At 38.9% G+C, this 15,195-nt stretch overlaps 2 protein-coding genes across 2 annotated transcripts; both read left to right on the forward strand.

Annotated features, from left to right (window-relative positions):
* The first annotated feature begins 2,173 nt into the window (after window positions 1-2,173).
* Window positions 2,174-3,852, forward strand: LOC109883236 (forkhead box protein Q1). Its single transcript, XM_020475263.2, has one exon. The coding sequence runs from the start codon at window positions 2,394-2,396 to the stop codon at window positions 3,291-3,293; it is 900 nt and encodes a 299-aa protein (XP_020330852.1). The 5' UTR covers window positions 2,174-2,393; the 3' UTR covers window positions 3,294-3,852.
* Window positions 3,853-9,523: 5,671 nt separating this feature from the next.
* On the forward strand, window positions 9,524-12,848 carry LOC109883238 (forkhead box protein F2). The gene is made up of 2 exons (XM_020475266.2): window positions 9,524-10,978; window positions 12,138-12,848. Exons 1-2 carry the CDS (start codon window positions 9,985-9,987, stop codon window positions 12,311-12,313), a joined length of 1,170 nt encoding a protein of 389 aa, XP_020330855.1. The 5' UTR covers window positions 9,524-9,984; the 3' UTR covers window positions 12,314-12,848.
* The last annotated feature ends 2,347 nt before the right edge of the window (window positions 12,849-15,195 follow it).

Raw genomic sequence — 15,195 nt, forward strand, 5'->3', positions numbered from 1 at the left:
TGCTCAGCATATGTGGGAACTCCTTCAAGACTGTTGGAAAAGCATTCCAGGTGAAGCTGGTTGAGAGAATGCCAAGAGTGTGCATTGCTGTCATCAAGGCAAAGTGTGGCTACTTTGAAGAATCTAACATGTAAAATATATTTTGATTTGTTTAACACTTCTTTGGTTAGGACATGATTCCATATGTGTTATTTCATAGTTTTGATGTCTTAACTATTATTCTACAATGTAGAAAATAGTAAAAAAGAAAGAAAGAAAAACCCTTTAATGAGTAGGTTTGTCCAAACTTTTGACTGATACTGTATATAAAGTATAATATTGGAATGCAAAATCTAAATTGAATACATTTCAGCTATATATCTGACATGGTACAGAGGTGTCTTCTTTTTGTTAAGACCATAATCATGTGTGTGAGGTGTATACTTTTGATTCAAAGTAGATTTGTTTAAGACTACCAAGAAACACTCTGTGTGACCCTGATTTAGCCCACTGCAATAAAAGGTTCAAGATAAATTAATTAATCAAAATAAGTAATTAATCAAAAGAGACCAACATTCAGTACCACAGCAACAAGGGGGAACAAGTATACACAGGTAAATTGTCTAGCTGCTGCTGTATATGAAAGAAAGGCTCACACAACAACATCGGTCTCTACGTGGGTGCTGGAGTTGGCATGAACATGCTTTCAGCTCTATCAAAAAAAGTGTTTTGATGTGAGATCATGAGAACACATGAAAGTGTCCCTTTGCACTTTAAAACTATTTGTTTTTACTTTGTCTTCTTCACACTGAAATCGACAAGTGTGAATGTTCTTCAAGACAAAACAACTTAAGACTCACTAAGAGTTAACCATTAGCCCCACCCGCCCTTAATACCTGCCTTGTGATCAGTGTTGAACATGTAGTTCAACGAGTAATAAAACTACATTTTGCAGTAGCTTGGTGGTAGTTCAACTAAATTCAAATCGAGGTAGTTTTTTCAGTAGTTGATTACTTTTTGACCATGTAGCAGTGTAGCTAACTACTGGAACAACACTACTTTTTTTGCAAAAATGTGATTAAATATGGTTGCCTAATTTTCACTTGACACATTGCTTTTGTGTTTAATAGGCTAAGTTACACATTCTATTAACATATGACCACAAAGATATTGGTTCTTGCAATTTGTAGTCTGTGACATTTCTGATTTACATACTGTATGATCATTTTTATCGCAGTAGTTTGGATGTAGTGAACTACTTTTTCAAAGTAACTTTAGTTGAGTAAACTATAGTTTTCGTAGGGGTAACTTTTGTGTAGCTTAACTTCATTTGGTGTGAAGTAATTGGTAGCTTGGTAAACTATCTTTTCAGAGTAGTATCCACAACACTGCTTGTGATGTCCTCTCTACATTAACCATAGTTGAATAAGTATGGAATTACCACACACCAGCATAGGACAACTGAATGTTAACTATTTATAATGGCATTTTAAGTTTTCAGCCTTTTACAGTAACATTAACCTACTGCTGACTTTACAGAGAATTACTTGACTATGAGTGTGCTTCTGGGATGTCCCCATGATTGACAGCTGAGATAGCTCTTATTTGTTTGATGAAATGCTTTCTTTCCTATGTGCAGAGCAGGCAAAGAGTAGAGAAACTGTGGGAAAATAATATTCAAAGTAATACAAGCACTATATAGCATCTTTATATAAAAAATATTTAAAAAATCAGTGGAGGCTTGCTTGCATCAAATAGGGCATTATTAAGTGCATCTGCAGACAAATGATGGCCAAACTGAAACATTTGAAGAATTCAAACAAAACGATAATAGATCAGGTATAACTCTCCATAATGATGGTATCCTTCTAGACAGAACGGATGGAAAGGAAAATAACGCCACCTGTTGTCTCAGGTGAAATACTCCAGAGGTGTCTACGTTCACAGCATGATCGAGTTACACATGAAAGGTAGCCTATACTTGTCTTGTTATGCTGAAAACAGGAGGGTGAAAGGGCTATTCATCGTATTTCCAAACAAACACTTACATAAAAATAGATATGATGATTTACGATGTGTCATAAACATTGAGAGTGCATGATATTTCAGTTGTTCCAAAATATCCATAATCATCATCTAGCCCCGCCTAGTTGGGTTGGTACTGAGGTGAGCCTGTGCTATAAACAGGTCACCAGACAGACAGGAGGTGAGACGAGCTAGTGAACCCAAAGGTATGAGGACGGTGACTTCATCGGGTACTTCTAGGATATTTTGACTGAAAGCGCTCTGCGTTTTGACACATTTACGCACAAGACAAGACTTCATCTGAGGACGTGCCTGTTTTTACTTGAGATTCGGATACAATTTGGATAGAAAACTAGCAGTAGGCTATAGGATAAATAATAATAGACAACATGAAACTTGAAGTATTCTGTGGAAACCACCACAACGAGGTGAAATCTTTGCAGGAGCTGTGCAGCGATGCCGAGGGCAGCGTCCTCTCGCCTCTCTCCGGTGAGGAAGAGTTGGGTTCGGATGGGGACTGCGTGGCGCACAGCCCGCCACCTGTCACACCCGGCGTAGACGGCATAGGCATTGGCAAACCGTACATACGGAGACCAAAACCTCCGTACTCTTACATCGCACTGATTGCCATGGCTATCCGTGACTCAACATCTGGTCGTCTGACTCTGGCAGAGATCAATGACTATCTGATGAAAAAGTTTCCATTTTTCCGGGGCAGCTACACTGGTTGGAGAAATTCGGTGCGCCACAACTTGTCACTTAACGACTGTTTTCTAAAGGTCCTCCGGGACCCGTCCAGACCCTGGGGAAAAGACAACTACTGGATGCTGAATCCTCACAGCGAGTACACCTTCGCTGACGGAGTGTTTCGACGCAGGAGAAAGCGCATCAATAAAAAGACAGGCAAAGAGCAAAACGTCTCCGACCATGCTGCCGACGAGAACGCGCAAGTCACCATCACATCCACACCCCCAGCCATTAAAACCGGACCCAGCAGTGCCAAGTTCTCTAGTTCCTTCGCTATAGACAGTATCCTCAGCAAACCGTTCAAGAGACAGGAGTGGGCAGAGGATTCTCCCACCGTTGCTGCATTACCGTGGCCCGGTTACACTCAGATGATGCCACACATTATGAGAGGATCACCTGTCGCCTTGCCACATCACGCCCAGTCGATGTTCCATGTGGACTCATACGCTGCGCATGTGCTGAGGGCATACGGTGGTGGATTTTATTCAGAGAGGGACAATCGCAAAGACAGTTACCCCGCAGAATATTATTCAAAGGCATAATCAGTTTACCAGATAATCTCTACAGTACCAACGCCAGCTACTTAAAAAAACTGACGCTTACCACCTATTAGAAATAGAACGTTTGTTTTCGTAATGGACCCGAGGGGTGTAGCAAATGGAATGAAAACACTGGGTTTGCACTTGTGTACTTTAGTTATTATTGTGTATCAACTAAATGCATTTTATTGCATTACCTTAAATGTGGACAACCAGTCACCTACACAGGGCGTCGTATTATTTCATCAGGACATTTTAGTATGGACATTTAGTGTGGGGAGGAGTAGGCTTTATGTAATTCCTTTGAGGTTCTGTGGTAATTTCCCTTTAAATCAAGGGCATTTTTTTGTGCTATACAGTGTACAGTTTATGATGTATAGATTATAGGCTATTTATGTCGTTGGTTTGTTGAAAAAATTGTTACTTTCGACAATCAGTTGACCTTCAGATCATGCTGTTTATAACATTTGGCATGTCATTTGTGCTATTCGAGCTGTTTGTATGTTTTTATTTTAAAAAACACGATTAATATTTGTAATAAAGAGTAACTTTAACGTTGAAATGTGATGTGTTTCTATCTTTATTATCTTATTGAATCCATAGCGCATAGATTGTGAAAAAAGAAGATATACAAGATATTTGCCCTACAAGTTGTTTTCAAGAAAAATGATATTCAAAACGGCAAAATGAAGGGAACCTTTGAGAGATTAATTATGAATGACTAAATCCCAACATACCGTCAAAACCACTGACAGGTGTATGTTGTAGGCCTGCAGGTGCATTTAAAAATAAATGTAAAAATTGCCTAATCGACTTGGTCTAATATCCAACCCTTTTCAAAACACTGCTTTACCATTTCTATCAAGGCGACATATTATTAGGCTAATTTTATTCGCTCGCTGTCAAATTGAAATTGATTGGGACATGCGCGTGACATGATGCCTTAATTCGTAAGGCTTCGTTGACTGAAAGCTGTCATTCAAAACGTATCCCTATCATTGTCAGCACTCAAACAATGAATGTGCTGAATGAAACACGTTGATAATGTTGTAAATATTCTTACAGTATAGGCTATTGTCGTCTCGCCTAGACTATCGCTGAATTAAATTGCATAAACACATGCAAAGGGAAACCAGGGTAGGAAGGCCAGAGGAGGGAAATAAAGACGGGCGGAAGTACAAGGAAGGAGGACCTGAAGATATCGAAAAGGGTTGCGAAAGTCTAATGGTAGGCTAATAGTAGGCTATATATCACATCTAATGCAATAAATCACTAAACATGAGCCGGTCCCGCTTAAAAATGACGTTCAGCTTATAAAGGCTTCTTAAAACATTCGCAATGCCTTCATAAGCACTACATAAATGTGTTACAAACAATCTATAAGCATTACTCGTTTGTATAATCTACCAACCAATCATCTCCTACAACACCTTCCGCCACGTGTCGTTTGCACTTCTGTCCTATCGGCCCGACGTCTTGGCAATAAAGAGATGTTTGGTAACTCTTATTGGGATAGTTTTCCTCACACGCGCGACACACATTGACCATAGGCTGTAAGGGTGTAGTCTTTCTTCTTCTCGGTAAAGCCATTAATAAATAGCTAGCTATGTCCTTTGCTAATTAGCTAGCTGGAAGGTAGGGCCTGTTGTTTTTTCTCTACCTTGAGGCCAGGGGGAATGGTTTCCACTAGATAGCACAGCCACAAGTCAAATGGGCTTAATTGTAAAAATGTATGAGGACAAAAATGAGTTTATTGGTCTTCATTTCAGGTTAAGTTAGGCATAAGTTTAGCAGTGTGGTTAAATTGTGGAAATGGGCAGAGTTGAGCCACAATTCCCGACTTTGTGGCTGGGTTAACTAGTGACGACCAGGTGTAATGTTTTTGCTAGCAAAGAACATAGCCTGATGACAAATACTTGACTCAGTAAGGTCGTTCCCGTTGAATTATATAGTCACTCCCACTAAGGTCCAAGTTTGAATGGTTGATATCCCAGGCTTATATATGATGTGTGAGCAATAGCGTTAAATGTACTGTAGTCTGCGAGAGGAAATTCAACATAAGGAACTTGAAAGTGTCTTTATTCTGGAACCAAGATAGATGTTCCTCAGTACACAAAGCACACAACAATATAACGAGCCATACTGTGCAGGTGCTGGGCCCAGTCAGGTCTTTGACATATTCACCCACTCCGCCACTGACTTCACCCACTCCCCCGCTGAAAGATCAGCCACAAAATGATGCCACCTTTTTAACAGGTTGTATTCAAGCCCTAGTCTCCATTATGGGAACAGAAGAGGAATGCCTGTTGCGGTAGTCTCAGGTAGGACTACACCAAATAATCTTGGCTCTGACACACATACACGCACACACACTTACACTCAGGCTTTGCTGGTCCATCAACCCATCTAAATACCTCTCACACCGTACAGCAACCTGTAGATCATGAGAACCATAGATGTATAATCTATTTATTGACAATGTATGTAGTCTCCTGAAAAACTTTAAAGTGAGACTCCTTCGGTCAATCATAACACATCCATAGGGACTCTATATCACATGGCACTGAACTTACTTTAAAGTCAGACACCTTTGGTCATTCATAACACATACTAACAGATACTAACAGCTAAAACAAATAAATATTAAAGACATCTTTAAACCATACATTTCCTTTTATTTTTACATTTTTAAAACAATACAAATACTTTAAGTCTAAAAAAGTCCAGCAATGCAATTACATTGAACATTACACAGGGCTACGAATAGAATAGCTTGTCCCTGAGCTGGTGGACAGATGGTTCTTGTCTCTGCCTGCTGGAGGTAGACAGTAGCATGCAGTTGGTTCCAACCTTAAAAGTAACCACAAAGAAAGTTAGCAGGTCTGTTAGAAAATACCTTTGCCACACCATCTGGTTAAGGACATTTCTGTGCTGAACCAGAAATATTCTAAATGGGGGAGATGAGAAACTCATTTTGATTCGTTTTATTAGATTCCTCTTAAATGTACAAATCTCATGACATGACTATGAGACATTGATGTTTATTGTTGGATTTTTATTTAGTTGAGCCTGTTAGTTGGCTACATTTTGTGTTGGTATAGTTAGCTAGCTATGTAACTTAGCTGGCTAGCAATTGCTGTTAAGTCCCCAAAATTATTTGAAATAAGGATTGAGGTAGCTATGTAATATAACTCATTGCTTAACTACTACAAACTAATTAAAATTACAATAGATAACGCTTAACTTACACATTTTTTGCTGTCCAGTGGCACCACAACTGGGAATTTGATTTGCGAATACCATCACATGGGGGCTTACTGCACTGCAGAAACACCAGTGAACCAAACAACAGTGCATGCTTTAAATGGGAATTAAAGGGAAACTACACTCAAAAAATGTACGTTTCTAAGATTTTTCCCGGACCTCTTAAGGGGTCCATGGTTGCATTTTAATTAAGCATTGTTGTGAACACAGAAAATCTAATTTTATGGTTTCTCTATTAAAAAAAGTGTGAGAAAGCCAGAAAAAATGGGGTAAATCCGAAACCTGGAAAACAAATCCAAGATAATCAAATTTGCGGAAAAAAATGTATGAAGTAGGCAAACGAGAAAAACTGATTTAAAATGCACTACTAAGTAGTTTTTTTTGCTATGCAAGACTGCACTTTCGAGCGTGTCATCATGCAGCATTATGGGGAAAGTTAAGGTCAGATACAATATTGGCTATGCACCAAGACGGAAAGAGGTTGGGCCAAACTATATATGTTTTAGAGTAATATATATGCCATTTAGCAGACACATTATCCAAAGCAATTTACAGTAATGCGTGTATACATTTTTACATATTGGTGGTCCTGGGAATTGAACACACTATTTTGGCGTTGCAATGCTCTACCAAGATGCTTGACAAGGTTAATATGATTTCTAGAGTCTTTATTAAGCGTTGCTTATGCCACCCTTTATAAAGCACAGGTTTATGTCCTATTTGACATAGTGGGTTATGTCACATTTGACTTTGCTGGTTATGTCACACAGTTATGCCACATTTATGAACCCTTTATAGAGCATGAAATAAGGTTATATATGATTTGCAACACATTTATGTAGTGTTTATGTAGTCTTTATGAAGGCTTTATGAAGCCGTTATAATCTGCAGGTCATCTAAAGCGGGACCAATGATCCAATAACATGAGTTATATCCCTTCAAATGTTTCATATATATTATTCGAGATTTAACCTAACATTGTTACCAATATCACAGTAGGCCACTTAATATTTAGGCCTACTGCGTTACAAGAATCATTAATAACTACCATTATTTGCAAAAATAAGTTGGCATACTATTACTACTAGTAATAATAATAACAACTACAACAATAATAATACATTCAGCTATGATGTTCTTTATATAAATTATGTTTATCATTATTAATGTGGCACAAATGTCCTTAATAATTGGTTCCTGTATTGGGGCAGAAATACGCCAAAGTATTTTTCTGTGTCCGAGAAGCTTGCTGTGTGTGAGTGGATACAGACATTCAGTATATAAATATATATATATTCTGTCTGAATTTACAAATAGCCGACGCCTCAAATAGAGACACGTGAGCAGGGTGAGAGAGAATCACGATGTAGACTTTAAGTGGATTTCAGTCCACATCGATTTTTTGTTAGATTTTTACCAAGACGATATGGTAGTATCTCTCATTCTGTGCGTTACATTTTCAAAACCTTCCAAGTATTCTTCTGTGACTGAGACAAAAAGTTCCTTGAACCAGCTGTGCATCCTGAACGCAGCGGGGTTATTATTGCCGGAAATTCTGAGGAGATTATGTTCTCTACCTTTGTTTTTATAATGAAAAATGATCTTATCTCCACATCCTTGTTTGGTTAGGAGTTTGAGCTTGTCATTTCTAACTGTTGCATCAAAGCTATTGGCTTAAAATACCTTACTGTTATTACACATTCAACGGGTAGGACAAATTGCTAACACCGCGTCTCAAAATAGCTTCAATGTCGTCATTAAATCTTTGACTTGATCATTTTTGTTATTTTCCTGTATTCCCTTATAGGAATATAAATGCCTATTTGGTTAAATTATATTGCATGTACAGCCAAAGGGGTCGTCTATCCATGTTTCCTCGATTCTTTTTTTATTTAGATTGCCTGAACTGACTTGAATTTAATTTGAACTTATCCTGATCACTTTAATTGGGAGAGGCGACACTTCCTACCAGTTTTCGTTTGACCTTCTTTTCTTTCCCCAAACATAATCTCCTTACAAGCATGGTGTATGCATTACGCATGGTACAATGTTCCCCAGCATATGGGCACAATCGGCATGCATGCATGGTTTCTTCTTTTACATTATAAGGCCTAGACTCATTTGTTTAGCTTCTAAATAATTATAAACTCAAAACGACAGAACAATAACAACAAAATAACATCATAATCATCATCATTAGGGTACTATAAATATGGAAACATTTACATCTATCTCCAAGACCTCATTTGGATCTGTGCAATTAATTCAGCTCTCGGGGGATGTGATCCAGGCTCGAGCCCGTAAACTGACACTCGCTGTGTGTGGTATACTGGCAGCGCCTGATGGAAAAAGCATGCTTCCACTCATGGCAAAGTCCTGTCCTGAACATCCCCCAACAAATTAACACGACAACTAAGGACTATTATTACCTTTGCTAGACAAAACCGCAAGCTCGAAGAAGCTCTGACTGTTCAGCAAAATACTATTATCTGTAGTTATCTACTCTTCTTGTCTTTTTTTCCATCTTCAAGTACATCATAGGTCCAATGTGCTATCATTCAAGCGCAACCTATTTTGAATAAGGACAACAGAGAGCATCATGAATGAACACAATAATTAATGAATTAGAATACTATCACAGTATATATATTGTACAATATAATATATATATATATATTGTACAACTAAACTAGAATTCTACTAAATAGAATAGGGCTATACTGTGTTTCTGTCTCTGGTATATAAGCAAGCGGTGTCATAGCTAATTTGGAACCATTGCCTTCATCCTTTGGCTGTTGCAGTGTTGACTGCAGTGTCTAAATAAGTTTGATAAATGGTGTAATTGCGTGTATTAGAGTTGTGAGGAGCGGGTGGGAGGAGGTCTCTGTTAGTCCTCTGCTCTGCGCTGTGTTATGTGTGGCTCTTGCTAGAATTATGTCTGGACGGAGGCCAGATCTGGCAGGGGTTGGATCTGGAGATCCTAGCGATTTCTTAGAGGGATTTAGCCGGGATCTATAGGGCAGAGAGAGATTGAAGAATTGATAGGTGGTCGAGTTTTGTTTGGCCGAGTGGGATATGCGCAGGAAAGTCGAAGAGCTTTATGTTTCCCCTCTTAAAGGGTTATTTCCAGAGATGGCCACAGTGAGACGGAGTTGGAGCAGCGGCCACACCGATACACAGCTGCTTTTCCTGATTATAACAGCAATACACGTGCAGTGAATCGCCACTGGACACTAACTTCTTCGATTATCCATTTGGAAACATATTTTTTAGAACGTCTGAAGTAGCTGACTGAAGAGGATTTGGTGTAGCCTACTTCTTAGACATTTCAGGGCAGTATTAGACATTTCAGGTCAGTGGAACAAAAGTCGAGCAAGGCATTGGTCATAGCCTACACTTGTCCTTCTGTGTCTCTAAAGTGGACGCAAACATGACGACTGAGAGCTCACAGCAACATCTGGTGCCGTCTCATCCTCTGAGATGCAGCCCAGCAGCCGGAGTGATGCACGCCACACCGATGAGCGCACAGCCAGTGGCGGAGAGCTCAATAAATGCATCAACCAAAGGGAAAAAGGGCAACTCTGGCTTGAGGCGACCTGAGAAACCGCCCTATTCATACATCGCCCTCATTGTGATGGCTATCCAAAGCTCCCCGACAAAGACGCTTACTCTGGCAGAAATATATCAGTTCCTTCAGGCCCGTTTCCCGTTCTTTATGGGGTCCTACCAGGGCTGGAAAAACTCAGTGAGGCACAACCTGTCTTTAAACGAGTGCTTCATCAAACTGCCTAAGGGCCTCGGCAGACCAGGGAAGGGCCACTACTGGACTATAGACCCGGGCAGCGAGTTTATGTTCGAGGAGGGATCTTTCCGTCGCAGACCTCGCGGATTCCGTAGGAAATGCCAAGCTCTGAAACCAATGTATCGAATGATGAATGGCATCGGTTTTGGAGCGTCGATACTTCCCCAAAACTTTGATTTCCAGAACCCCTCCGCGTCCTTGGCATGTCATGCCAACGGTTACAACCTGGACGTGATGGGGAACACGGTGCCAGGGAGCTACGACGGGCTGGGTGGAGGGCATCATGTCCCTCATATGTCACCAAGCCCCGGGTCCACCTACATGGCGGCTTGTCAGGTGGCGTCTAATGACTACTGCCCGGACAGCAGCAGTAGCCCTTTGCACACCTCCCCGGCTGCGATGGCAGTGGGCACTTTGGACTGTCATTCTCCCTACGCCAGTGCTTCTCCCTACGCCAGTGCCCCCTCACACTGGGCATCACCTGGTATGTCTCCATATATCAAGCAGCAATCCCTGGCCTCAAACAGTCCCACATCCTCCGCCTTGCACTCCAGCATGTCCCCATACTCTCTGGAGCAAAGCTATCTCCATCACAACGGAAGGGACTCATCTGACATTTCAGGTAGGCTTTACTTTCCTGTCAATATAGGCGAACACAATATTTAATTGGTGCAATATATGGCCAGTTATAAAATATACAACTCGTATACAACCAATCGTCCACTCCGATGGATAGTTTGCATTAAATAGTTCGTATTTATATGAGCTATTTCATTTGTAAGTAGTCGAGATGGGCAATTGCAAATTGCGAATCAGAGGGAAGTAGGGAACATCTGGCCTAGTTAGGCAACACGGACATTACTCTGCTTGTCCACTTATGACCAAAAGACTATTACAGAACTATGAAAATATGACGAAAAATAGAAACAATAAAGTCATATTTCTAACAATATTAAAGCAAATGCTATTGCCAAGATTAACAGAATCATTCCCAATAAAGTTGAACACGTAGCCTAGATTTTATTTTCAAGTCCTTATTGAAAATGCTCCAAACAACAATATGTGACATGACAATAATATGACAACACCCAATTATGTGTAAATTAATATACAACAATATATCTATGTCAACACTGAATACAGTTTTACCTATCTATAAACATGGTTTATTGTGACCATTGTGTACATGTGACCTTTACTCAATGGTCTCCAAAAGGTTTACAACGTATTGAACAACACATAAATGGTATAACGGTAATATTACTGAATTAAATAAATAGGTTCAACAGAAACACCACTGCTGTTTCTGAAATAGTTATAGATTTTACAGATATTAGGCTAAATCAGCATTATCCCAATACTGTCGTGTACGTAATAAATATAAGGCAAATTCAGGACAAAATAGAAAGCAAAGTAATTATGGTATATATTTAAAATGTAATGAAAATAGAACGACACTCACAACATTCTGAAATGCCAACCTTAAATTTACAAATAGGTCTACTATTTTCACATTGTAAAAGTAATGTTTCATAAATTCGTTTGTTTTTCGTGATCATGTATGCTCTACATGATCTGCATGTTTAAGGAAAAATTCAAGCCTACCATTTTATAAAAATAATTGGAGTATATTCCATTTAGATAAATACAACGTCCAAATATTGGCAACTATAGGCTGAAACACACGCCATGGATTGCAGTCATTATGTGTATTAGAATAAGTTGTTGTAGTATTTACAAGGTTTGTGTTTGACTGTCACGTCTCTTCCATCTGTTTGCAGTGGGATTATCTCGATACTCAAGCCCTTCATCGCCAGTGTGTGACAGGAAAGATTTTTTTTTAAACTTTAACGGAATTTCTTCGTTTCACCCGGCGACTGCCAGTGGATCATACTATCACCAGCTACATCACCATCACCAGAGCGTCTGTCAGGATGTCAAGCCATGCATCATGTGAAATAAACGCAATAAGACCATTGCCATCTTGGATGAAGCTCACATGAACTACACTATATACAAGCTATACGCTTATACCATTTGTCCCTTGCCAAGTCCGGTACAAATATCTAAGACGAATTAGGGGAATGTAGGCTATATATACATAACTCTATTTGTCTCTGAGAAGGTCTGTGTCACGACACCATTCCGGAGAAATTAAAAACGACTGAGTGCATGAAGTAAAACATTGAAAAAATGCATGTATTGCCATTGCCCAACACGTTGTCAATCACGGCTCAGACAGCTCGTCCATGCCATGATCTATTCAGAAGTTATTGTATCATTCAATATTGTAGGTTAGTGTGTGAGTACCAGTTATCGACATGGATAAAATGTCATATCCAACCACATTAAATGTGTTTACTTAAAAATACATGCACATTCACCCCGGGTTATCTTTAGCTATTTGCACTTACATCTAGACCCCAGAGTTGTTGTTTTTTAAAGATTTCGCTGTAGGCTACAGCAAGCCAATAAATATATATATTTTAAAACTGTTTGGGTTAGTTTTTATTCAAAGATAAATGTATACAGCAAGGGAATTATTTCCCAAGATTGCGTTTGAGACAATTTGACCACTTTATGACAATGAGGTGTTTTGGTATGTTGTTTTTGTTATTGCAAACCTTAATATAACTGTTGTTATTGTTATAGCATACTATTTTAATTCAATGAATGCACTGTTTACAAATAATTACAAACATATTAATACCTATAATGTAATATTCAGCATATACTGTACAAATGCAATGTTTGATTTATAGTTATCAATCAGTAGCATTGCGAAACATGAATATTAGATGGACATTTCAATTAGAAATGTAATCAAAGGTAAAATGACATTGAAACAATGAGAATGGGAACCCTGGTGAATGGTGAATCGGGGAAAACACGAGAGCCAAGCAAATCCACATCCCTAAAATCTGATGTCTTAAAAAAAAGCATAGCTAAAATTACGATCACAGGCAGCTCACCTTCTCCATACTACATACAACTGAAACCTAGTACTAATTTAACCCTCCTGTTGTGTTCGTTTCATGTTCTGTGTTTCCAGTCCAAAATGACCACCCCATTATAGCTGATTATAAATCCATAATAACATATATATTATCACCTCATGTTGTGTTAGATCTTTTGATCAACTTAAGTTATTGTAAACATTACACGTTTTGAACTTCTATTTGCTATTTATGGCCTGTAGGCCTCATTGACCTGAGCTCATACAACTCGTTTTGAGTAACGATAGCATAATGTATGGGTTATTTTGACTATAACAAATACTCAGATGAAACATATTGTGCTATTTATCACAGACTACTTTGTGTCAAAATGTAACAATGGCTCTCTCCTCCTCACCAGTGTCATGATGAAATATATGTTCAAGAGCCTCACATACAGTATATCGTTTGGTCATTGTGCTACCACGGAATGAATTGTGAGCAAGGCCTCAAAAAAACGTTTATATACCAGAGCTGCGAGAAAAGTTCTATATATTACTGAAACAATGTTACGACTGTTTGTGAGAATGCCAACAGGAGTGGTTCCCGTGGGGAAAATATTTTATTGGGGAAAGGTTCCCGTGGGGGTTGCCATTGAAGCCAAGAAGGGGAGTGAGGTGTGTGTGTGTGTTTGTGTGTGTATGTGTGTGTGTGTGTGCTCAAACACACATGCATGTGGGGGTCTGGGAGAGGGAAGTGTGTACATCTGATTAATGGGCATGTGCCTGAACTCAATTTTATACACTAATTGTAGTCTCACCCATTCACTTTTTGACCGGGAACACCACAGGTGTACAACAGTTACATAAAACACTCGAAATGAAATGAAAATCATCTAAATATATTGTGTGTGTTCAGATGCCCTGTGTGGACAAAGTCATGGAACCTTGTGACAATCAGATTAAATGAACTCGACCGGAACCCAGCAGGAGGGTTAACATCGACAAATTTAGAAACATTGCGTTTGAAAACGAACATCTCTTCATGCTAGAGATATTACAATAAAATAGCTCATCTGAATGTTGTGCGCTTTCTTGCCGATCTTCGCAACAAACATATGACTTGTACACTATAGTGTTCATTTAAATGATTTAGTGAATTAATAGCCAATGTGATCGACTTTCTAACATGTTCATACTAATATGAACATATTGTTACAGAATTGTTACAGGATACATTTGATAAATAATCATGAGGGCATTAGCGTACATTTTAAATACAACATTTGAGAAATCTGTGAAATGGGGGCTTTGAAAATGCAGCATCCATTACAAACATTTAAACATACTTAGGCCTACTATTCAAACAATATTGTTTATTCTCTAGATCCTCATTTATCAATCTGATTTGGAGGAATGACTCTGTTGTGTGTGGGCAGTTGTTTTCTAGATAACACTTGGTTTGACTTATTTTAAACAGTAATAAACGTGTAGCCTACACGTTTGGATGAAATTGAGGCATAGCTGTGGAGAGAGAAGAGAGAAAGAAAAATAGAAAAAAGTTGGAGAAGCTTCCTTGATTGGCCTTTGTGAAATGAATAATAGCTAAAAGGCATCAATTGTTTTGCCTGAAATCTGCATAAGTGAAACAATAGTGAAACAGAAGGTTACTCAAGTTTGGATTTGAGGCTATTAGTTATGCATACAATTTGGTCACAAGTCCCTCTATTGCAATGATGTACCGATGTCACCACCTAGTGGTACTGGCTTACCTGTACACCTCTCATGGACAGAGAAATGGGTAGAGGGATATTATTTTTAACTTTGTATTTGTATTTATTAAGGATCCCTATTAGAAGCTGTGGTCAAGCAAAATTAAGGCAGTTATATACAGTTTAAATATT

Source organism: Oncorhynchus kisutch, linkage group LG30, assembly GCF_002021735.2.
Source record: "Oncorhynchus kisutch isolate 150728-3 linkage group LG30, Okis_V2, whole genome shotgun sequence".
In the NCBI taxonomy this organism is placed as follows: Eukaryota; Metazoa; Chordata; class Actinopteri; order Salmoniformes; family Salmonidae; genus Oncorhynchus; species Oncorhynchus kisutch.

Excerpts from the sequence above, each read along its gene's own strand:
- LOC109883238 (XM_020475266.2), top strand. The coding sequence starts at position 9,985 with ATGACGACTGAGAGCTCACAGCAACATCTGGTGCCGTCTCATCCTCTG. Across the intron at positions 10,979-12,137 it reads GGACTCATCTGACATTTCAG|TGGGATTATCTCGATACTCA; the intron begins GTAGGCTTTACT and ends ATCTGTTTGCAG.
- LOC109883236 (XM_020475263.2), top strand. The coding sequence starts at position 2,394 with ATGAAACTTGAAGTATTCTGTGGAAACCACCACAACGAGGTGAAATCT.